This window comes from Podarcis cretensis, assembly GCF_951804945.1.
Source record: "Podarcis cretensis genome assembly, chromosome: 4".
Lineage (NCBI taxonomy): Eukaryota > Metazoa > Chordata > Lepidosauria > Squamata > Lacertidae > Podarcis > Podarcis cretensis.
The window spans coordinates 17966614-17990620 of record NC_137173.1 but is presented as its reverse complement, the minus strand read 5'-3'; the positions used below and the strand labels follow the sequence as shown (position 1 = coordinate 17990620).

Sequence of the window (24007 nt, the reverse complement as noted above, 5' to 3'; positions counted from 1 at the left end):
GGGGAAAGCAGCCACATCAGCCGCTCGGATTTATTTCCTTATTATCGCCTTGGGGTTTCAACAGCGAGCGAATCAGAAGCCACGGCGAAGATACGCTCCGGATTTGTTTGTGGAGCTTTCGGTGGGTGGCAGGAGGAGGAAGGAAGCGAACTGCGCTTATCTCCCTTCTGCGCAGGCGCAAACTAGCGAAGGCGGTTTATTGCTGCGACTTGTATGGAAAAAAGGGCACCGGCGCCCGGCCAATGAGAGGCGGCGGCGGAGAGCGGGTTCCGCCTTATTGTATTTTTCTAATTGGTCTGGTCTTATAAATCGTGACGCAAGCACGGCGGGCGTGGAGGGGGGGGTGAGGGGCGTTGCGCGGCTTCCCCAGCCTCCTCATTGGGCGGCGAGGTTTGAAGGCGGCCTTGCCGCGCCGCGCTGATTGGCCGAGGGCGCCGAGGCTCGCGCTCCGTAGGTTTGCTCCCTGGCTCGCGCTCGGCCTCTGTTTGCGTGAGGAGAAAGGAAGAGGAGGAGGAGGAGGGGGGAACGGAAGGGCCTCTTGACGCGGATGCCGACACAAGGAGGAAAGCGGGCCTAAGCGGAGGAAGAAGCGGCGGCGGAGGAGCCGAAGGAACCATCGGGCGCGCGCAGGGGAGGGGAGAATCTCTCCTCTCTCTTTCTCTCTCAGTCGTTCGTTCGCTCCTGCCCTCCCGCCGGTGGTTGGTTCCTTCCCGGCTCCTTCGGCGCTGTGAAGGGAAGGCGGATGGCGGCAACATCCGGGGCCTCCGGGGTGGCGGTCGCGGCGGCAGCGGCGGTCGTCGGAGGTGGGTCCGTCGTCGCCGCCGCCGCCGCCCCGGCTCTCTACGCCTGCACCAAGTGCAACCAGCGCTACCCCTTCGAGGAGCTCTCCCAGGGACAGCAGCTCTGCAAGGTGCCCCATGGGGCTGCGGGGGTAGGCCGGGAGGCGACGCCGAGGGAGGGGAGGACGGCTGCGTAGGGTGGGGACGGCAGGGCAGGGCAGGGCGGGCGGCGAGAGGATATCCGGCCGCTTCCGGGGCTGAAGGGGTTTGAAGGGACGGGGCGGCCTGGAGCTTCGTTAACCACGAACCCCGAAATCTCGGGGCCCCTCTAAAGCTTTTAGTGGGGCTCCCAAACTGAGTGATACATCAAACGGGGGGTCGCAGTTAACACCCAGAAAACCAACGTCCCATCCACTCCAAAGTTCTGTAGAGCCCCAACAACAACTAACTCGGAACCCCTAAATTTGAGACCCCCCCAAGTTCTGTAGAGCCTAGTAGTGCAAATCCTGCGTTTTGTAGCTTCTTCCCCCCCAAAACAACAACTAACTCGGAACCCCTAAATTTGAGACCCCCCCCCCAAAGTTCTGTAGAGCCTGATAGTGCAAATCCTGCTTTTTGTAGTTTCTTCCCCCCCCCAACAACAACTAACTTGAAACCCCTAAATTTGAGATCCCCCTCTAAACCTTTCGTAGGGTATTGTAAGGGAAAACCCTTCATTTTGACCCTACAAAACGTCTACAAAAACCCAAGGAAAGTTTTGGGGTAGGTCCGAGATTTCAGGGTTTGTAGTTAACAAAGCCGCGGCCTTGGAATTGCGAGGGGGCTGACCAAGCAGAGGAGTGAAGGCAAGGGAAGGGTTTAGCTTCAAGGACACAACTGCCGTGTGGTTTCTTTTTCACTTGGAACATTTATTCTGCACTTTTTTAAGCGAAGGAAAGGTCCCTGCTGGCATCTGGTGAAGCTGAACGTTGGAAAGCTCAGGAGGGATAACAGGAAACACTTCTCTTCCATGTAGCACATAGTTAAAATTATGGAGCTCTCTTCCTCAGGGAGACAGTGATGACCACCAACTTGCATGACTTCAGAAGAGAAGAGCACTAGGCTACTAGCCATGATGGCTATCCTGTGGTTCCAAAGTTGGAGGCTGCAGCAGTTCTTCTGAGTACAAGTTGAGGATGGGTCAGGTGCTCTTGCGCTTGGATCCTGATTGCCTAGTTTCCCACAGACACCTTGTTGGCCACCGTGAGAACAATATGCTGGCCTGGATGGGCAACTGGCTTGTCCCAGCAGGCTCTTTATATGTTCAGAGAAGGTGACATAGATCAGTCGCAAAACAGACCTGGTTTTCAGGGTTACAAAGGGATGAGGAGAGGTTATATATGTGTCAACCCCAAAAGTTAGTCTCATTTGAGTTCAGTGATACTTGCTCTCCATGTGCCTATATGATTTCAGCCTTAGTGACTAATTCCAGGGTGATCAGTTCTTTTCAGATTACTCAGTGGGAGGTGCCAGTCTGCCACCCAAACTGCCCTGTGGTGTAGGTGTTGTGGCCCATTTGTTATGCCTGGCATGATGGTGCCACCCAGAATGTCATCACTATGAGATTCTTCCCTCTATATCATGTCATCATATTTTGCATTTGCTCTAACCCCATTCTGAACCATAGTGGATTTCCCTCCCACTGTCAGACAGTATACAGCTTTCACTACATGGTGATGGGATGGGGTTTACTATTTTCAGTGGCAATCCCTCAGGATAGTTCTGTCCTGAATTTATTATACATATTGGAAAATTTTGATGACTTTTACATTTTGATTTGTTCATTTTGAACAGGGCAGAACCTTCAGCCCTCCAAATGATGATTGGGCTGTAATTCCCATAGTTTCTGTCCATGGTACCTGGAGACTTAACAGCATCTGGAGGGTCTCATGTTTTCCATCACTGATTCATTGCATCTTTGTCACATTAAAAAAAACACCTAAATGTGTTACTTCATCCCTTGCTTGCTGTAATGAAGAAACACCTGTTTTGGTTTTCTTTTTAAAACAGGCTATAATACTCTGGGAGCTAGCTAGTCTTGTGGCACAAGCTAAACATTAGGAAGAACTTCCTGACAGTAAGAGCTGTTCGACAGTGGAATTTGTTGCCAAGGAGTGTGGTGGAGTCTCCTTCTTTGGAGGTCTTTAAGCAGAGGTTTGACAACCATATGTCAGGAGTGCTCTGATGGTGTTTCCTGCTTGGCAGGGGGTTGGACTCGATGGCCCTTGTGGTCTCTTCCAACTCTATGATTCTAAGCTTTCATAGGCAATCAAAGTCATCATAGATCATTGCTTGTTACAGCAGCTATGTGACAGATTCTACTTGCAGGAGTCCACGGTATCAAAAAGATACTTAGTTTTGTAGCATTAGCAGTCAGTGGGTTTTTTATTAGTTGTCTTAAATTCCATCTCTTAAACCCAGCTTATAATCAATCAATAAAGCACTTTATATTTCAATCTTATGATGGTGACATAGACTGTATAATAAATCAGATCAGGAATTCTCTTGACCTGTAGTTTGCAGCCACATATGGAAAGCCAAAGTGACTTGGAACAACTGTAACTTATACATGGAAGCACCATGGAATGTCCACAGAGCAAATAAGATAAAATGAGATGAATTTCTTGTGTCAGTGGTTTCTCTATAGTAAAACAATTTTAACTTTTTTTGCCTAGGAATGTCGCATTGCACATCCCATGGTAAAATGTACTTACTGTCGATCAGAGTTTCAACAAGAGAGGTAAGTCTTTTTCATGTTATTTCACACTTGTAAACTATCATCTATTACTTGAAAACTGCTATATGCCCCATAAATGTAATGCTGGTCAGTCAAATTCCACATGCAGTTTACCTTGAATTATATGGCTAAAAGTCATCCACGTATTGGGGAAAATGTTGTTTGCCTACCCTGGTCCCATGAAGGAGGCAAAAGAGCAAGGCAGAATAAAGAAGAGCCTCTAGTGAGCAACTTGTGCCACCTTTTTGGAGAACTAGAGTTCTTTTAGAAGAAGAGTTTGGATTTGATATCCCACTTTATCATTACCCAAAGGAGTCTCAAAGCGGCTAACATTCTCCTTTCCTTTCCTCCCCCACAACAAACACTCTGTGAGGTGAGTGGGGCTGAGAGACTTCAAAGAAGTGTGACTAGCCCAAAGTCACCCAGCAGCTGCATGTGGAGGAGTGGGGAATCGAACCCAGTTCACCAGATTACGAGACTACTGTTCTTAACCACTACACCACACTGGCTTTTAAGGGCCAGTCGTCTGTCCTGAATATGCGTACTTCTCCTGTGTAACTAAGTATTTGAAAAACTGGATTTTATTTCCTTTTCTTTTAGCAAAACCAACACAATATGCAAGAAGTGTGCCCAAAATGTAAAGCAATTTGGAACGGTGAGTTAATTCTGGATCTTTTTTGTGACTGGGCTGCTAAATTCGTAGTCAGGCCTACAGAGCCTTATTCAAATTTGGATTTAAGAAAATAACAACAACTATGACATTTTGAAATTGCCTTTGGCTTTGCATAAAGTTTTAAACATGTACATGCTGAAGAGTGGAACCCCGGTATTCTGGAGAGCTACAGGCTGTGAAGCAAACCAGACTTGAGCGCAGGTCTTTCTCTAAGGTTGACTGAACGCTGGTTATGACACATAATTGTACCTACCATGTGGCAGTATGTGCAGCCAAGAAGATGCACTTTGCAGTCTCCATTGTATCTTTAAGCAGCTGGCTGTAATAGCTTTTTTTGATAGTCTAGAGATTGCTTACTTTCACTGTAGGAGAAGGGTCCACACAAGAAGAGCCTATTGGATCAGGACAGCGACCCATCTTCTCCAGTGTCCTCACAAAAGCTAACAAGATGCCTGTGGAAAGCCCACAAGCAGGAACTGAGCGCAAGAGTACTCTCCCCTCTTGCAGTGTTCTGCAGCTAGTATTCAGAAGCATTCTGCCTCTGACCATAGAGGCAGAGCACAGTCATTGTGCTTAATAGCAATTGATAGCCTAATTCACCATGAAAATACATTGACTCCATAGCTGCAGTTCCATAATTATAACCGAAATGCTCTGTATTGCTGTTTATTTTTTTATTAAGCCGTTTATACATTTTCCTAAATAAAAACAAACATATTTCAGTTAGCAAAATAATGTTTTTCCTGCAGCTGACATCAGGAAAGTTTAAAGAAACTTTGAATCAGTTAATAAAACGTAACATAGTTTCAGCATCAAGCATGTAACTACTGTACTAAGTGAAGTCTGTCTAAATGAGCTTGTTTAAGCAGCAGTTATACTACTTTCCTTAAGTGACTCTAGGTCATTTTTGCATAAAATGTTGACATATTGAAACAAGGAATGGCATTCTTAATTTGTTGTTCTTTTTCTTCAGCCGAAACCTTGCCAATACTGTAACATCATTGCAGCGTTTATTGGCACAAAATGTCAGCGCTGCACAAACTCTGAGAAGAAATATGGACCCCCTCAAACATGTGAACAATGCAAGCAGCAATGTGCTTTTGATCGCAAAGAGGAAGGAAGAAGAAAGGTATAGCTTTGTCTTGCTGCTACTCATACTTAGTCTCAAAGTGGTAACTGGATGATGAACAACATCGTATTGTTGTATTTTGAATTGCACTTGTAGCATTTGTGCGCACTCCCCCACCTGCCCTACTTGTCCGGCAAGACCCGGCTGAGAGAGAGAGGGGTGCACAGAAGCGTTTTCAGAACACAAAACAAACAAACAGTAGTTGCTGCCACCACTTCCTTATCTTAGAACAGCCCAGAAAAGTAACCTAAGGAAGGAGATTACTCTTCAGTGTTACCGGGCTGCCCCACCCTGTGGCACTTTATCATGGTACAGACAGAAATCCAACAGGCTCTGGTAGGCGACTAAGTGGTCAGGTGCTGGTTTAGCTTCCCAGACAGAAAGGCACAAAAGACAGAAACAGGAAAAAGTCCTTTTTCCAGAATTTATTAAAAAACAAGATTATTCAAACATAAAAGTTGGCATATCTCTTACAAATCCCAAACAGAAAATAATAACATTTAGTATAGCTAACTACAGAACACACTCACAACAAGAACCGGCATCAGGGCAGGCCCTCTCTCTGCATGACAATGGTCTCACATGGCAAAGTAGGTTAGGTGAGGCGGCTGCGAATTGCAAGTCGGGTTCCTAAGGTTTTATCCCCTTTGAACCCACATGAATCCCAAACTCAAAGGCCAATCGGTTCTTTAGATTAATTAGCAATTCGCCAATGGTTACATAGAAGGACAATAACTCAAACTTATTAGGCGAATTGGCAGCTGAATCCTGTTTATCCCAAGACCTTGAAAATGAAAGGGCATCCTCCCTTATTCTCAGACACACACCAGATTCCCCTTCTTGTTGTAATAAGGCTTGATGACCTTGTTCACACAGAAACGGCATCTCAGATAGCCAGGTGTCAGGACTACAAATCAACTATGAGCCTCCCTCCTGCAGATGGAGAAGATACTTATTCACACTTTCAAGGGCACTAAGTCTGCATTTAAAGAAGCAGGCACACATTCCCCAGTGTTTGGCTCTCCCACAATGCTCTTCTTAGGCATGAGCCAAAGTTTTAACTTGCTAAGATTTCCCAACATCACTATAGCACTAATGGTCTATCAGAGTGCTGTTCATTGATCCCTGAAACTGTAAACCACATGTGGAGAATGGGGTCCCCCAACTCAGGCATACTTTGCTCATGAGCCTTTCCTCCAGGAAACACAGATCTCACTTCTGACACCAGTGTTGGTGTCAGAATTTGAGCAGTGTGAGAGTCCAGGGGTTCCAGGCACACTTACCTAGCGTCCATGTTTACTTAAGTCATGTAACTGGATGCTCCCTGCACTTCTGGCATGAGGTGTTCTAGAAGAAACCTTTTTCAGTTTTAAGTGAAGGTTTCCAAATAATTATGGAGAAATAGAATTTATATTATGTATTTGTGTTATTCTTCAGTTATCAGTTTATATAGCAGCACTTGACTGCTGATCCATGAAAAAAATTTGAACTCACAAAACAGTAAACAAGATAATTGAAAATATGCCTTTTTGATCGTTTTCAGAGTCTATAAAATACTGGCATCTAGTCTGCCCAGTTATTGATGGAATATAATATATTATCATTTTTATTTCACCATTCTTTCATAGAACTTAATAACTGAAGAATAACACAAATACATCAGACAGTCTCCCAGCTTAGGCACTGACCAGTCTCAGACCTAGCTAGTTCAGCATGGTTGCTTGTCATCCACATTCGGACAATGCCCCATTGTTGCTGCAAGTGGTCCCTTAGATTGCATTTATTTTATTATAGTATGATGAGTATTCACATATTAGAGTTTAGAGTAGACTCTTGGATAAAGCCTAATGAGAACCTTTTCCTCCAAGGTGCTAGTTAGCAACCAGTTGGGATGGTGGATCCTAGATAAATCATTGGCCAAGTCTGAGGAGAGCTGTGGGGTATCCTGGAAATTGGGTGAAAGACTAAATGATACAGGAGAGATCCATGTTGGTTTATGTTTCCCTCACTGAGCAGCAGCTGGTAGTCACAAGACTATGTTTTCATTCCACAGTGCAGATACTGTTGGATTCCCACGGGAAAGGGAGACTTTCCTGAATTTATTTAACAATCCATCCAACGTTAGTTATAGTCTAGATAGACCCAATGAAAGTTCATTGATTTCAGTAGGTCTACCACTTGAGTATGAAATAAGTATGTGTTGGATCCTAATACCCCTTGAGAGGGGTTCCACTCCTGACACTCTCTTAACGGAAGAGGCAAGGTAATTTTTACAGATTCCTCTTTCCCTTCCAGCTTCTGAAAATAGAAACCTTAGGAATAGTGTGGGACACGGCACTTCTCGATAAAGGTTATGGGAGTTTTGGCAAAAATGTTCTCTTCCCTTCCTTTAGTGGGGACCTCTGCTGGATCAAGAGCCCTTCTGTCCATGGAAGAGGCCTTTTATATCTTGACAGGTGTGCTCACTTAAAGGAAATAGGTTGCAATATTTTTCACCCAGTTTTCAGCAGAATGTCCAGTATGTTTAATTTTACGTGCTGCTGTTCTGTACTATGTATTTTTAACTTGCTTGTATTAAGATGTGTGCACAAAGAATGACAGCAGAAGTATTTGATAATTTTATTTTGGCTGTTGTATGTCTTTTTAGCACTGAGTACGTGTAACATAACTTGCTGCGAATGATTTCCCAAAAGGTTGATGGGAAGCTGTTGTGTTGGCTCTGTACGCTGTCCTACAAGAGAGTACTGCAGAAGACCAAGGAACAGAGGAAGAGCTTAGGGTCTTCACATTCTAATTCCTCCTCCACATCTCTTACTGAAAAAGACCAGCATCATTTGAAACACCAGCGCCATCGCCATCACCACCACCGCCACAGCAGCGGCCATCACAAGTAAGTTTTGTGAAACTTGCGGAATAGAGGTGGTACCTGTATTCTCTGAAACTAAATCAAGATACAGTAAGAATTTTGCTGCTAAATTGGTATATTTAATCTATTGCACTTAAAACTTATTTCTGCTATTAATATTTTCTTAGGTTGAAAGTGTGATATGGCAGATAGGGACTTGGGTCTAAGAATTTTTCTTTATATAGGCTAGGATCCAAGGATCTGCCCAACTGGTTCCAATTGTCCAAGGGAGCTTTGGGTTTGTTTTCTTGAAAAAGAAGCTTCCCACATAGCAAATTGTTTTGCAAATCTAAGAGAGGTTTCAAAATAACAGGGTCTGTTATTCAAAGAAAGTCACATTTCCGATTGCACAACATCCTGCCATAACTTTTAGAGACCGTATGTGTATAGCTGGGAGTCTGTGTTGTTTTTGTAGAACACAAAACCTATATGAAACAGGAACAGTTTAGAAACATTTGAGTTGCAAGTTGAACTCTCAATTTTAATGCTGTTGCTAATACACATAGCTAGGCATGGCCCTTTCTGAATGAAGAAGAGATGCATGAATGCACCAGAATCATGGAATTGTAGAATTGGAAAGGACTCCAAGGTTCACTTAGTCCAGCCTCCTGCAGTTCTGCAATATCAGCTAAAGCATCCATGACAGATGGCAATCCAATCTCTGCACAAATAAGATACATTGTGGTTGAAGAGAGATTTCACTTGTCATGAGAAAATGAAAATGCTAGCTAATTGTGTTAATAGACGTTGCCCAACGGCTTCCATTTTCGTTATGCTGTACATCAGCTGCTTTCAATACCATCAGTATTTTATTTATTATTTTATTATACTTGTATCTCATCATGGAACTTAAGGTTAGTGTACCTAGTTTTCCAGGAAGTCTTCCATCCAGGCACTGACCCAGACTTAGACCTTCTTGGCTTCAGCCAGGCTGGCAGTCTTGTGTTTTCAGGTATATCCTGGGACTTTCTTTTGAACCTCCTGGTCAAGTTGAACAGAGGGGCACAGTTCACGCTGGTCCTACATGGTGCTGGTGGGTTGCTTTGGATAGGGGTCTTTAGCTTCTGGCCCAGTCATGTGGAGCAAAAAATATTCTAAAGAAGCTTTTCTTAAATTAGCAGCAATGAATGGATGCAAACTGCAAATACAATATTAGGCAAGCTTGGTAGGACTCCCCTGTGTGAGTGTCTGGGGGCCCTGCTCCTTTCTGCCACTTACCACCTGCTCCAGGGCGGGGCCTGAAGCCTCACAGGGACTGCTGCGCTCTGCTGCCCAGGAGGACTCTCCTGTGTGAGTGTCTGGGGGCCCTGCTCCTTCCTGCCACTTACCACCTGGTCCAGGGCGGGGCCTGAAGCCTCACAGGGACTGCTGCGCTCTGCTGCCCAGGAGGACTCTCCTGTGTGAGTGTCTGGGAGCCCTGCTCCTTTCTGCCACTTACCACCTGGCCCAGGGCGGGGCCTGAAGCCTCACAGGGACTGCTGCGCTCTGCTGCCCAGGAGGACTCTCCTGTGTGAGTGTCTGGGGGCCCTGCTCCTTTCTGCCACTTACCACCTGGCCCAGGGCAGGGCCTGACGGGCCTCACTAGGACAGTTGCTGTTACTGCTGGAGGGGTGCAGAGTGCTTTTAAAATGTTTTAAATTTTGATTTTTTTGTATGTGGGGGGGTGGGGGTGGGATGGATGTTTATTGGGCCTGGGAATTGGTTTGATTTTATGTTTTTGTAATTTTTACTGTTTTTTGTTTGTATTGTTTTATTGGTGTTTTTTTAAGGTGTTATTTTGTTCTTAAGGGGAGGGGTCAGGGCTGCCGGGGAGTAGGTCCCAGCCAACAAAATGGCTGGGGCATGTTCCACAGGGGGGATGCACTGGGACAACCGATCTCAGTGATCACGGGTAGGAGGAGGAGTTACGCTAAGACCAGACCATGTCATTACTGAGGAGGCAGGTTTAGTCGTTGTTTGAAGACTATCCCTGCCTCCGGGTCTGGCCTTGACCGGATGGATACTGGAATCAACAGGGGAAACCCACATGACCTGAAGGTGTTGCTGTGTAATGCCAGGTCAATGATGAATAAAACCACTGCCATCCACGAACTGATTGTGGATGGAGGATTTGACCTGGCATGATTCGGGAAGAAGTCAGATTCGGGAAGAAGTCGTCTCCACCGTGGGAGCAGGGCCAGGGCGGGAGAGTGCTAGAGTCCTGTCTAGTCAAGTTGTGTGGGATCAATTCCAATCTGTTACCTCCGAGGATGTGGACAGGCTGCTTGGACGAGTGAAGCCAACCACCTGTCTCCTGGATCCTTGCCCATCCTGGCTTATAAAAGCTAGCCGGGAAGGACTCAGCGATGGGCTTTGTGGGGTGGTGAATGCTTCCCTCCGTGAGGGAGCCTTCCCAGACCTGCTGAAAGATGCGGCCACGATGGCCAATTATCACCCAGTCTCAAATCTTCCATTCTTGGGCAAGGTGATCGAGTGGTTGCTGAACAACTCCAGGCACGCCTGGAAGAAGCGGACCAATTGGATCCCTTCCAGTCGGGATTGAGGCCTCATCATGGGACTGAAACTGCCTTGGTCGCACTGGTTGATGATCTCCGGCAGGCTAGGGACAAAGGTGAGAGCTGTTTCCTAGTTCTGCTGGATCTCTCAGCAGCGTTTGATACCATCGACCATAACATCCTTCTGGACCGTCTTGGGGGGCTGGGAGCTGGGGGCACTGTCATACAGTGGTTCCGCTCCTTCCTCCTGGGCCGTGTTCAGAAAGTGGTGGGGGGGGGATGAGTGTTCAGACCCCTGGGCTCTCACTTGTGGGGTGCCTCAGGGTTCTGTCCTCTCCCCCATGCTTTTCAACATTTACATGCAGCCACTGGGAGAGATCATCAGGAGGTTTGGGCTGGGTGTGCGGATGATACCCAGCTCTACCTCTCTTTTAAATCAGAACCAGTGAAGGCGGTGAAGGTCCTGTGTGAGTGTCTGGAGGCGGTTGGAGGATGGATGGTGGCTAACAGATTGAGGTTGAATCCTGACAAGACAGAAGTACTGTTTTTGGGGGACAGGCGGGCAGGTGTAGAGGATTCCCTGGTCCTGAATGGGGTAACTGTGCCCCTGAAGGACCAGGTGCGCAGCCTGGGAGTCATTTTGGACTCACAGCTGTCCATGGAGGCACAGGTCAAATCTGTATCCAGGGCAGCTGTTTACCAGCTCCATCTGGTATGTAGGCTGAGACCCTATCTGCCTGCAGACTGTCTCGCCAGAGTGGTGCATGCTCTGGTTATCTCCCGCTTGGACTACTGCAATGCACTCTACGTGGGGCTACCTTTGAAGGTGACCCAGAAACTACAACTAATCCAGAACGCGGCAGCTAGACTGGTGACTGGGAGCAGCCGTCGAGACCATATAACACCGGTCTTGAAAGACCTACATTGGCTCCCAGTATGTTTCCGAGCACAATTCAACGTGTTGGTGCTGACCTTTAAAGCCCTAAATGGCTTCGGTCCAGTATGTCTGATGGAGCGTCTCCTCCCCCATCGTTCTGCCCGGACACTGAGGTCCAGCTCCGAGGGCCTTCTGGCGGTTCCCTCACTGCGAGAGGCCAAGTTACAGGGAACCAGGCAGAGGGCCTTCTCGGTAGTGGCGCCCGCCCTGTGGAACGCCCTCCCATCAGATGACAAAGCGATAAACAACTACCTGACATTCAGAAGACATCTGAAGGCAGCCCTGTTCAGGGAGGTTTTTAATATGTTTTTTTTTTTAATAATATTTATTAAATTTTAGTTTAACAATAAAATACATAGATAATTACACAGTCTTTTCCAGTATCCACATTTCATATTCATCTTTGGACTTCCTCACAACCCTTGTTCCTGCTTTCTAAACTCATAAATTTTACCAGCAAATTATTAACTTAGTTTAATTCATATAATATAATTTTCCCATATTTAATATCTCAAATTTTGGGATTTAACATACTCTTATTGAGGCTTAATCATAAAACATTACTTATCCAAAATTTATCTTTTCATCTTCCAATTAAATTTAAATTTATATTCTTTATAACTAATTTGTTGGAGCCATGTTTTTGCTAATCTTACATCTTTCTTAACATTCATACAATTTACAATATTTTTGTAGATAGTCCTTGAATTTCTTCCAGTCTTCCTCCACCAGTTCTTCTCCCAGGTCTCAGATTCTGCCAGTCATCTCGGCCAGTTCCATATAGTCTATCAGTTGCATCTGCCATTCTTCCAGTGTGGGTAATTCTTGAGTTTTCCAGCTTTTAGCGATGAGTATCCTTGCTGCTGTTGTAGCGTACATAAAAAAGGTTCGATCCTTCTTTTGCACACTCTGACCAACAATGCCCGAGAGAAAGGCCTCTGGTTTCTTAGGGAAGGTATACTTAAATACCTTTTTCAGTTCATTATAAATCATTTCCCAGAAAACCTTCACTCTAGGGCAAGTCCACCAGAGGTGAAAGAATGTTCCTTCAGCTTCTTTATACTTCCAACATTTATTATCAGACACATGGTATATCTTTGCAAGCTTCACTGGAGTCATGTACCACCTGTAAATCATTTTCATAATGTTTTCTTTCAAGGCATTACATGCCGTAAATCTCAGAACTGTGGTCCATAACTTTTCCCAGTCAGCAAACATGATGTTATACCCTATGTCCTGTGCCCATTTTATCATGGCTGATTTGACCGTTTCATCCTGTGTATTCCATTTTAACAGCAAGTTATACATTCTTGAAAGTATCTTAGAGCTGGGTTCTAACAGTTCTGTTTCTAACTTTGATTTTTCCACCTGGAATCCTATCTTTTTATCCAACTTAAAAACTTCTTTAATCTGAGCATAATGTAGCCAATCTCGCACTTTATCTTTTATTTTCTCCATACTCTGCAACCTCCAGTTATCTCCATCTTTTTCTATTATTTCCCAATATTTCGGCCATTTGGCCTCCATATTGAGTTTTTTCAGGGCCTTAGCCTCCATTGGTGATAACCACCTTGGGGTCTTGTTTTCCAATAAGTCTTTATATTTCAACCAGACATTAAATATTGCTTTTCTGACAACATGGTTCTTGAAATTCTTATGTATTTTAGCCTTGTCATACTACAGATATGCATGCCACCCAAATGCATTGTTGAATCCTTCCAAATCTAAAACATCAGTGTTTTCAAGAAGTAGCCAGTCTTTCAACCAGCAGAAAGCTGCTGATTCATAATACAACTTTAGGTCTGGCAGGGCAAATCCCTCTCTTTCTTTAGCGTCAGTTAATATCTTAAACTTGATTCTGGGCTTTTTGCCCTGCCAGACAAATCTTGAAATATCTCTCTGCCACCTCCCAAAACACTCCATTTTGTCCACAATCTGCAAAGTTTGAAACAAAAATAACATTTTTGGCAATACATTCATCTTAATAGCAGCAATACGTCCTGTCAAGGAAAATTTCAATCTTGACCAAGCATCTAAATCTCTTTTAATTTCAGACCAACATTTTTCATAGTTGTCTTTAAATAAGTTCCTGTTCTTCGCTGTTATGTTTACCCCTAGGTATCTCACTTTTTTCAGGGAAGTTTTTAATATGTGACATTTTAGTGTATTTTTCATCTTTGTTGGAAGCTGCCCAGAGTGGCTGGGGAAACCCAGCCAGATGGGTGGGGTACAAATAATAAATTGTTGTTGTTGTTGTTGTTGTTCCAAAGCTTTTAGCTTTGTTTATTAAACCCAAGTGAAATAAACATGCTAAACTAAATCAATCTCTAGAGCAGGGGTGGCTTACCTTTTTTGCCCCAAAATCAGCACTCACCCTTCCACAACCCTCCCAGAGGCCCAATACCAATGATGGATGTCGTCAAAACACACCCATGGCACACAGCCATATAGCCCCCACTTCCAGCTAATCACCCTCTCTCTGCTCATCAGATGAGCAGTCTCATGACCAGGGAGAAGGTGGTTTGCATCACCGCAGTGCAGTGACTGCGTCAATGTTTTTGTTGCCACCATTAAAATCAGAGAGGGTGGCGGCAAACAAATTGGTTTGGGACCAGATCAGGGTTTAGCCTTCCCTGATTTAGGGTCTCAGAAAACGTTCCTGTTCAAAAGCTTTTGGGAAATTAGTGTACTTCCTTTGGTCTGGGGAGTCTTCCTGCTGTTCTTTATCTTCATGAAACTGCTTGAAAAGGTTATCTGGATGAGTCAAGTATGGTGCCATCAGTATATGGGTGCCATCCCAACTCTCCTGATTCCTGAAAGACAGTGAAGACCCCAAATTGTTTTATGGAGGTTGTTAATCCACATTCAGCACATCACAGTATGATAATTAATCCAAGACATAAGTAACTAAAAGACCAGATTCATGGGAGTACTTCTAGACCTGCCGCTGCTCTTGGAAGGTCAAGTGATTGTGGCCAGCAGTACTTTTACATAGCTGTGCCTGGAGTTCTGCTTGCAGTCTTCCCTGGAAAAGACAAGTTTGCCCTTTGTTAGGCATGCTTTGGTTGCATGCATATAGGATTGCAGTGTGTTGTTATATATGTGGCTACCTCTGAAGAATATTCAGAACTGGTAGCCGTACATAAAATAGGGCTTTTGCTTTATTTTTTATTTTGCAAACCATGATTGAGGTGGCCATTCTTAAGCCTATTGCACATTCTGCATTTCAGAATCAGCAGTCTGAGTCCAGAGCAAGATCAGGGATTGTGGAAACAGAGGTAAATGTTGACTATTAAAAAAAAAGAACAATTTGTAAGTCCAGCCTGTTCCTTACTTTGTCAATTTATTTAGAAATCTATGTACATGCTGTTTTGTGTAAATGTAGATGTATAGTCATACAAATTGTGTTGGCGTCTTTTCAGCCATAAATCCTCTGCAGCTATTCAGAATGAAACTCCAAAGAAAAAGCCCAAAATGGAATCCAAGCCATCTAATGGAGATAGGTAAAAATGTGGCCTTCCTTACAGTTTTTCCCATTGAAATTATTGTTCGTTTTCCTTTTCTTTTTCATTTTATTCTGAAAAAGTCAACATGACTTCATATTTTGGCCATATGCCTTGGTGTAAATTTTAGTGGAAAATGATGGCTCTACACTCCTTATTCTGGAGGTTTTGGGGGTAATCAACTAAAATATAGCAGAAGGAAAACAGCCCAACATGCAGTGCATCTAGGAGCAACAGTTCAGTTATTTGTAGCTATAAACCTGCTTTGATTTGGTTCTTATGGACAAGCTTTGTTCCATGTGCATCTTGTTAGGTGAGAGAGATTGTATACAACAGTCTCTGACAAACAGTTGGAATCTGTGTAAAAAGCTGCTTCATTTAGAATGTCAGAAGCTAACGCTTAAGTTATATTTCTGCAGGTATTGATAATGTTTGCCATTAGTAAGTTAATTTGCTAGTTTTATCTATTTCTGTCAAGTACCTTTTTTTTTCATTAGGACATTTGTGAAACTGATTCAAATACATACAGTTCCCCCCCCCCCCATTTAATCACAGCCCACTCTTTTCGTTTTACAGTAGTTCTATAAATCAGTCAGCAGACAGCGGAGGTACTGACAACTTTGTCCTCATTAGTCAGCTGAAAGAAGAAGTGATGTCACTGAAACGCCTCTTGCAGCAAAGAGATCAAACAATTCTGGAAAAAGATAAAAAGGTAAAAGCCTCAACTCACGAGTAGCTATTTTGTAAATGTTCTAGTTCCAAATGAAATCAGCATTACAAATTTGAATTAAACAACCCAAACCCAGAGTTCATTTGGAATGCATTTTGGTCATATGTTACTCAAAATAATTCTATTTAGATGAACTTTTTTGTCCACAAGGGGCCAATTTTATCTTCTTCCTCCACAGTATGCCCTTCTCCCCAGCCGGCCAGAACCTACCCTGGCTAAGGTTTGATGCTGACAAAGGGTAGGAGTAGTTGAGGCCTCCAGGTATAGGACAGTATATAAATTCAATTAATAATAATAATAATAATTGGCTAAACCCGCACACATAATACTGTATCCTCATCATTTCTGCCCAACAAACAATTGCTTTTGGGGAAAAGGGAGGGTGAGCCGTTGTGGTATTAGCCAGAGGTAATATTTTCCCAAGTACATCTGATACATTGTAACATATTTGTAGTTTATATGGGTTACTCTGGATGCTTTGGAAGGCCTTCCCTCTCGATCCTTTCCCCATATTGAGCTTGCATTCGTTGAGAGGTAGGTTGGAGTTTACACTCCAAATCCATAGTTTCCACCATTTGGTGGCATCTTAACTCCCATACAGCTTCATTGTATTTTGCTCTCTTCCCAAGGGAGAAGTGTAGTGCCTGGCTTACAAGTGTGTTGTGAAGGAGGTGACCTCTTACTTGCACATCTGGGAATAATTGCTGAATGCTATTTATTTATTTTTTCTTAACTGTGTACGTAAGGACAATAACCTGGACTATGCCAAGTAAAAATGTTTAGACAACATTCTGTCTTACGGATATACTCAGCTTACTTTGTGCAGATATAATATTTAATGCTATGCATTGTTTTCATTACTAGTCTTCAAATCAGTGGAAGAAATTGCTTTTTTGTCTTTTAAAATGTTCATCTGACAGACACCAGGAATCGTATCTTGTTGACGTGAGGGTTATCGCCTTAAAGGAGGTCTGGAACAGTATTTTAAAGATCTCCATTCTTTTTCCTAGTTGACAGAGCTGAAGGCAGACTTTCAGTACCAAGAGTCCAACTTGAGAACAAAGATGAACAGCATGGAGAGAGCTCATAAAGAAACTGTGGAACAGCTACAGGTAAACAACGCAATCGTTCACAGACAACATTATTGGGCTAAGGACTTGGGGAGCAATCAAAACCTAGAATCTACTGGGATGGGTGAGTTAGGATCCAGTTGCTCTCCCAGTGTAAGCACCACATCCAAGCTTAGCTGGAGACACACTGGCAGCTGGGGCTCATGACTGAGCCACGTGGTTTTTACACTGGCATAAGCCCTGAAAAATGGGGATTGGTGGGGACGCTGCCAGGCAGGGGATCCTTCATATAAGGATCCTAACTCTGTTTAGCTTGATCACACAACCTGGCAGAGCATATGCTGGCAAAAAGGGAGGTGCAATTCAAACACTCTTTTTATGACTTGCTTTTTCCTCTTTGAGGCTTAGGCCGGGTCAGTGAGTAGTAGCGCTGCTGAACAGAGTTTGGAATTGGGGTAATTATGCAAGTTTAACCAAACTGCGGGAGGCAGTGGAAGACAGGAGTGCCTGGCGTGCTCTGGTCCATGGGGTCACGAAGAGTCAGACACGACTAAACAACTAAACAACAACAAATGCAAGTTTAACTTAAGCTGGTGTCAGTTTAGTCAGCTTCCTATGTTTACAATAGTTCTGTTATATATAATTTATATAAGAACAAATGGTCATGAGATAGGCAATCTTTTGAATCCAGTTCACTCTTCTTGAACTATCAATATCATACCCCAAGATAGCATTGAATTCTGGCATCACACCAAGAAGAGGAACCCACAGGCCTCTGCAGATATTGAACTTCACAACTTCTCTAGTCATCCCAGCATTGATGAAGAGTAGATTGTAATTGATCACCGTAACAATGTTTGCCATTTTTTATCCATAAACACTCAGCAGTGAAATAATTAGCAAAGCTTACATCAGTTAGGTCCCATTGATTGACTTTCAGTAACAGGGAACTAACTTGAACAGGATTCATCATGAGATTTTGATATGTTTTACCAGTTGTACTCAAGTTGTTATTCTCCATTTTTGTTTTCAGCTATAGCAACTAAATAAAATTGGCTTAAAGCTAACTAGCAGAGCTGCTTTGGTGCAAATCTGTGTCACCTGCACCTTAAGTGTTGTACACAGCCATGTCTGTGTTTTATAGAGAGGGACTTGGTTGTGATGAATGGTGGTCATGTTTGCCTGGATAACTTCCTAGGCTGCTACTGCTGAAATAGCCTCTGCTTTTTAGTGTGTTTCTTTAGGTGAAATCAACATTCCAATATCTTCATACAGTGTAAAGCTCCAGCTGACTCCCAAAGAATCACAAATTAGCCAAATTATTAAACTGGGCTGTGGGGGAGGGGGAGAGAGCTTTGGACAGTGTCATGTTGAGACAGCTTTCCATTTAAGCCTCCGTCTGTCTGAAAATGTGCTTTAAGGCCCTTCTTTAAAAATATCAGAATGAAAGCTATCTAATAATACAGTATTTTTACTTCAAGATCTAATGCTCTTGACAGGGTTCCAAAAAGGACTCGAAACATCTGTTTCTCAAGCATCACCTCGTCATACCAAACAGTTTGCAATAGGATTGGGGCGGGGGAGGGACTGGAGTACCAAAACCCTTGGGCCGAACCTTACATAGCTCTTTGGATCCGTGGCTTAGAGCCCTTTTCAGCAGCACAGGCGTTCGCCTACATCTGTTAGACATTTCTGCAACTACCATGGGAATGGTGTGAAGAGGGAAGTGGAGCATTGTCCAGCATTGCATGGCAATGTATGTACGATACAACCTACAGAATTATAAGGGTTGTGTTGTTTTTTGCAGGCAAAAAACAGAGAACTGCTCAAACAAGTTGCGGCTTTATCAAAAGGCAAGAAGTTTGACAAGAGTGGGAGCATACTCACATCTCCATGAAGTGCTGGCTGTTTGCATGGGTGTTAATATTCAAAAGGTAAATGACTGTGGAAACTCCTTAGAAGCCTGTGTAGTGGAAAAAAGGAATATTTTTGCACACAGAGTAGTTGGCATGTTTCCTACACCTTTTTGTAACTGATAATGCAGTGGAACTTTTTTTTCTTTTTTTCTTTTTAAGTTTAAGCCATTTGGATTAAAATACTTCAGCTGGCTTGAAGAATGCTTTTTAAAAAGAATTTATACAGGAGAGGACTTCTTGCCAGTTACTGGTAATCAGTAAGAGTGCTCTTATTTTTAACCACATCATGCAATAACATATGCAAGGCAGCAGTTTGAGGGAGCAGTCCATCAAGTATGGCTATTGTGCAGAATCATTAATCTAAATTGGATTTATGCAGGACACCTAGGCAAAAGCAGAACTTGCCCAGGAGCTGGGCAGATCCACATCAAGAAAAATAATGGTCAACCATATCAGTATTCCAGCAACAACTAGCTTGGAAGCAGAAACTGGAGCACTGGATGCCTGACAATTGTGCATTATCTTTTGGTCAAAATAAGAGTACGTTGAAAGTCTAAAATCATGGTGCTTTTATGACAAGAAGCTTATTACCTATAAATATGTAAAAGACTTTTAACAGTTCTATTCTTAGTGATAACTGGTGTTTTACATTTCTTGTGATAGAAATTTAAAGAGATATTCCCTATTGTAAGTATCTGAACAAAATGTGTTTTTTGAAAATTTACTGTAGACTTTTTCTCTTGCAAGTGCCTTTTCTCCTAACTGTTTATTATTTATAGGAATGTTGGTATTTTGTATATAAAGTTTTTCTTTTTTTAAAAAAAATCATGTTTAAATGTTCCTTTGGATGTATATAAATAAATGTATGTACAGAATAATCAGATGTTAAGATCAGAGTTGTTTAGGATGCTAGAGAAGGTGTTAAGATCTGGCAGGAAAGGAATATTGGCTGTACATAATTGTAACAGATTTGTCTGTGTAGAAGGTGTTTGTCTTAACTCATGTTGTGCCTAACTTAATTCCCCCCCCCCACACACACACACTAAACTGTAGGGCTTCTAAAATATATTTCACCTTTTATCTCAGTGCTAATTTGCATAATATTCCCTGTGGCATGTTCTAAATTGAATGACGCAGGAACAGTATTTGAGCTAACGTAACTCTTTGGCAATTTCTTTTAATAACATTTCATCGTACTATGCCTTTTTAAACTGCTGGGAGAATATGCCTTTTTTATTTCTCAAGAGTGAAACAAACACCCCCCACACCAACAGCTTCACATTGCTAAGGGTGCAGTCACACTGTTCTGGGACAGGTTACCCAGGAGCCAAAAGAAATGGCCCCAGAGAAGCTCTTGCATGGGGAAAAAAACGCCAGCCCCATAGACCCTCACTGGCTTCGCTGTCTGTGGGCCAGCCATGTAGTCAAGTGGGATCAGTACAGGATGAAGAATCATGTACCCAGCAGGAATTGGATAAATCTCTTAAGACAAGTATCTCATTCCTCAATAAAGAGCCAGATGCTGGCATTCAGAAAGTCCTATGGGAAGCTGCAGGATTCCATGGAAACATAAATAATAGCATACAAAGTTCTCTGAAAGGCGGGCAGCTTGCCCATCACTACTGATTCCAAGCTGCAGGAAGTGTATTACATGTTATATACTCCCAATTTGTTCTGAGGAATAGCGAAGCCCATAAAGTCTGGTCAGCATTGCACAAGCCCAACTGTGCATCCTTAGAACAAGTCCCAGGATTCTGAATAAACCATGAGAGTTCAGTGATAGACAGGCAGACATCCCTCAGCAGAATGTAGAAAGCAATACCCGAAGGTAGGAAGTTTCAGGTCCCTGTCTTACATTCCTTCAGATTTTTTTTTTTTTTTAATGTTCCCTTTGGGAGTTACGATATGAATTACTATATGATATGAATTCATTCCAGAAGGCATGGTCTCATCAGCTTAAAAATGAAGCTGCTTTTCCATAAAATGGAAATCCTATTTGATTCAAAGGTGCTCAAGTTACTATCAAGTTACTTAAAAGAATAACTTGCGCTTCAGCTAGCGTTAATGTGTTGTTTTTGGACCTCCAGCTACCTGAAGACTGGGAGGATTTGTTCCCAGCAGACTACTGAATAATGTAATTTGAAAAAAAAAAAAAGCTGCTTTCTACAATATTGAGGATTATTTTTATTTTTTTGTATACTAGACGAACTTTGTAAATTTATAAATACTATTTGATTATCTTAACATGATAAAACAGCTAGGGTAGAATATACTGCTGCTATCCTATTGGGCTGTTTAATCATTAAGAAGGGGTTGTTGTTTTTTTCATTACTTACTTGCATTTCAGAGTATTTTGATACTTTTTCCAGTCAAATGACTACCAGTCACTGGTAGATTTGGGTGGTTTTTTAAATACAAAAACCTGCCAGAACTTTTACCATGAATCTGATTCACTTTCTGATCAAATCATTCTCATTGAAACCTGCTTATGCTGCAACAGGAACATTCTAGAAAAAGAGACCCAGCATTTTAATTTTTACCTGCCAGACCTGTACAAACCCTAGTATGGACCCATTTAGGGACTTTACAGTGTTTGAAGAGAAATCACTCTGGTTTTATAAGTTTCATACCCTCTCTTCACTTGGGAGTTTTTAAGGCTAGGAACTAGCAAATGAAATCCTGGAGTTGTAGCTATCTTCACAATGAACTTTTTAATGTAGATTTTGAGGGTGATACATTGTACTATAATGTGCATTTAAGTCAGTTTTCCAATTGTTAATTAGCATTGAACAAAACCTTTCACTTGGGCTTCAGTTATTTATGTAGTTTAAGCCTGTGGATATTGCAGTTTCTTTTTAGTTAGAAGTATGTCCATTCTGAGGTGAAGCTGTTCAGCTTGCTACATGTGTATATACTGTTGAAATTCTGTACTGGCACACATTTGACAGTTGACATTTTTGTACTTTTTTTCTAAATCCAATATTTCACAATAAAAGCTTGTTAAAACATCATTATGCACCTCTTCTATTTTTTATTATTTATTTTTATTAAAGATTTTCTTGGTTTACAAAAGTACATGCCTTGTCTCTTTTTCAGATTGTACGTTCTCTTACAAATCAGTTACATTTGTTGTGAGGCATTAGTGTTGAGTACAGTATAAGGTTGGGGGAGAGGAGAGGTGGGGTGTTTAAATAATGTACATGTGGGGTTTGCGGTCAGCGTCAACTGGGTAGGTTCTCTTTCTATTGGTTTATTACATTTCCTTGGTAGTGAGAGGTATTGTGGGGCAGGGTGTTGGTGGTTGGCTGCAGTGGGATTTGTCTGCATTTGTGAAGGGGTGAAGGCTTGTTGGATCAGGTAAGCCAGAATGATTCGTATGCTGTCAGTGGATTCTTCTTGTTGGGCTGTGTATGTGATAAATGGGAGCCATACTGGGGTCCTCTTCTATTGGTTCCCATGTCAGTTTCAAGTTTATTAGCTAGCTTTTCTAGTAAGGCCGTTTCTCATACAATTTGATACCATTGGTCCATGTTTACTGCTGACAGGTCTCACCAATGGAAATGATCTATAATGAAATTAAGAAAGTCCTAAAGTGGACTTTTCCTAAGAAACCTGAGGCTTTTCTTCTGGGTATGGTTGGCCAATTGGTGCCAAGGAAGGATAGGACGTTTTTTATGTATGCTACTACAGCAGCAAGAATTCTTCTCGCAAAGTATTGGAAGACACAAGAACTACCTACTCTGGAAGAATGGCAGACGAAGGTGATTGAATATATGGGACTGGCAGAGATGACCGGCAGAATTCGTGACCAGGGGAAAGAGACAGCGGAAGAAGATTGGAAGAAATTCAAGATATATCTTAAAAATTATTGCAAAATTGAGGAGTGCTAGATGTCAGGGAATAAGAAATAGAGAATTGCAGCTGTAACTAATAAGTTAAAGAAAAAGGAATGTAATGAAAGTGAATTAAATAATTAATTATTGGAGAATTGCTAAAAAAATGTTAAAAATTAAGGATGCAGTAAAAGGGAGGTATGGGGAAGTCGGAGAAACAAGGGGTATGAAAACAGGATTATGAAATTATACATGTTGTATATGTTTTTGTTTGTGTATGTGAATGTGTTGTTTGTTCTTATTTGTGTTGGAAAACCAATAAAAATTATTTAAAAAAAAAAAAAAGACAGGTCTCACCAATGTCTGGCTGTGAGGATTCTGGCTGCTGAGAGTAGGTGGGTTATGAGCCCTATATAATGTGAGTGGTCATTATGATCTTGGAAGATGTTCAGTAGGGCCAGTTGTCGGGTGAGTTTTAATACCTGTTTAGTTTTGCATATCTCTTATAGTTCTGCTGTCCAGAAGGGTTGGATTTTAGGGCATTCCCACCACATGTGGAGGTATGTGCCTGTGGAAGTGCAGCCTCTCCAACTTCTTGGTGAGGTTCCTGGGATTATCAGTGCCAGTTTCTGTGGTGTTAAGTACCAACTGTAGGTGAGTTTCAGAGTGAGTTCCCTTCTTTTGGCTGATAAGGACTTAAAGGGAGGTTTAGACCACCTTCTAGTCCCTTGGGTGGGGTTATTCTCATAGCCTATGTCGTGCTCCCATTGTTCTTTGATGGCGTCAAGGGGGTTTGTGGGATTTTGGAGCAGTATTTTGTATATTGCGGATACCATTGCTTTGCCGTGTCCCTCTGCCGTCGGGAGGAGGTTTTCGAAGGTGGTTATGGGCCTAGTGGCTGCTGATTTTACTGCTGGATTGTTTAAGAAGGCATGTGTTAGCCAACGTATTTGGGTGTCCCCTAGTTTGTCTTGTATTTCTTGTGTTGGTATGGGTTTGTTGTTTTTGTAGAAGTATTTTAGACAGTGTAGGCCTTTGGCTTGCCAGGTTTTCATCTGGAGGTTTTGTTAACAACATTATTCACTAGTCCATTGGTTCGAGGTAGTTTCTGGGTGCTTCATTTGGCAGTAGTTGTTGTTGCAGGTTTGTCAATCTGTGGTGTGTGGGTTTAGCTGAGGTTGGGTCATAGTCTTGTGTGTTCTGCGGGGCTGTTCTGTGAGTGGTACTTGACTGTCTTTGCTTTGTCACGTCGTTTCTGTTG

The 24007-nt window shown here is 42.7% G+C and overlaps 1 protein-coding gene across 3 annotated transcripts; it reads left to right on the top strand.

Moving 5' to 3' along the window:
• The first annotated feature begins 368 nt into the window (after nucleotides 1-368).
• On the top strand, nucleotides 369-21924 carry FAM76B (family with sequence similarity 76 member B). 3 transcript variants are annotated; one of them, XM_079974002.1, is made up of 10 exons: nucleotides 375-910; nucleotides 3494-3558; nucleotides 4156-4210; nucleotides 5202-5357; nucleotides 8051-8247; nucleotides 14925-14972; nucleotides 15117-15197; nucleotides 15774-15909; nucleotides 16938-17039; nucleotides 18805-21924. In XM_079974002.1, the coding sequence occupies exons 1-10, from the start codon at nucleotides 743-745 to the stop codon at nucleotides 18892-18894; spliced, it is 1098 nt and encodes a 365-aa protein (XP_079830128.1). In that variant the 5' UTR covers nucleotides 375-742; the 3' UTR covers nucleotides 18895-21924. The 3 variants fall into 3 exon arrangements, with proteins under 3 accessions (XP_079830129.1, XP_079830128.1, XP_079830130.1); XM_079974004.1 differs by lacking the exon at nucleotides 375-910 and adding an exon at nucleotides 1022-1137; XM_079974003.1 differs by lacking the exon at nucleotides 15117-15197 and having other exon boundaries at nucleotides 369-910.
• Nucleotides 21925-24007: the final 2083 nt, after the last annotated feature.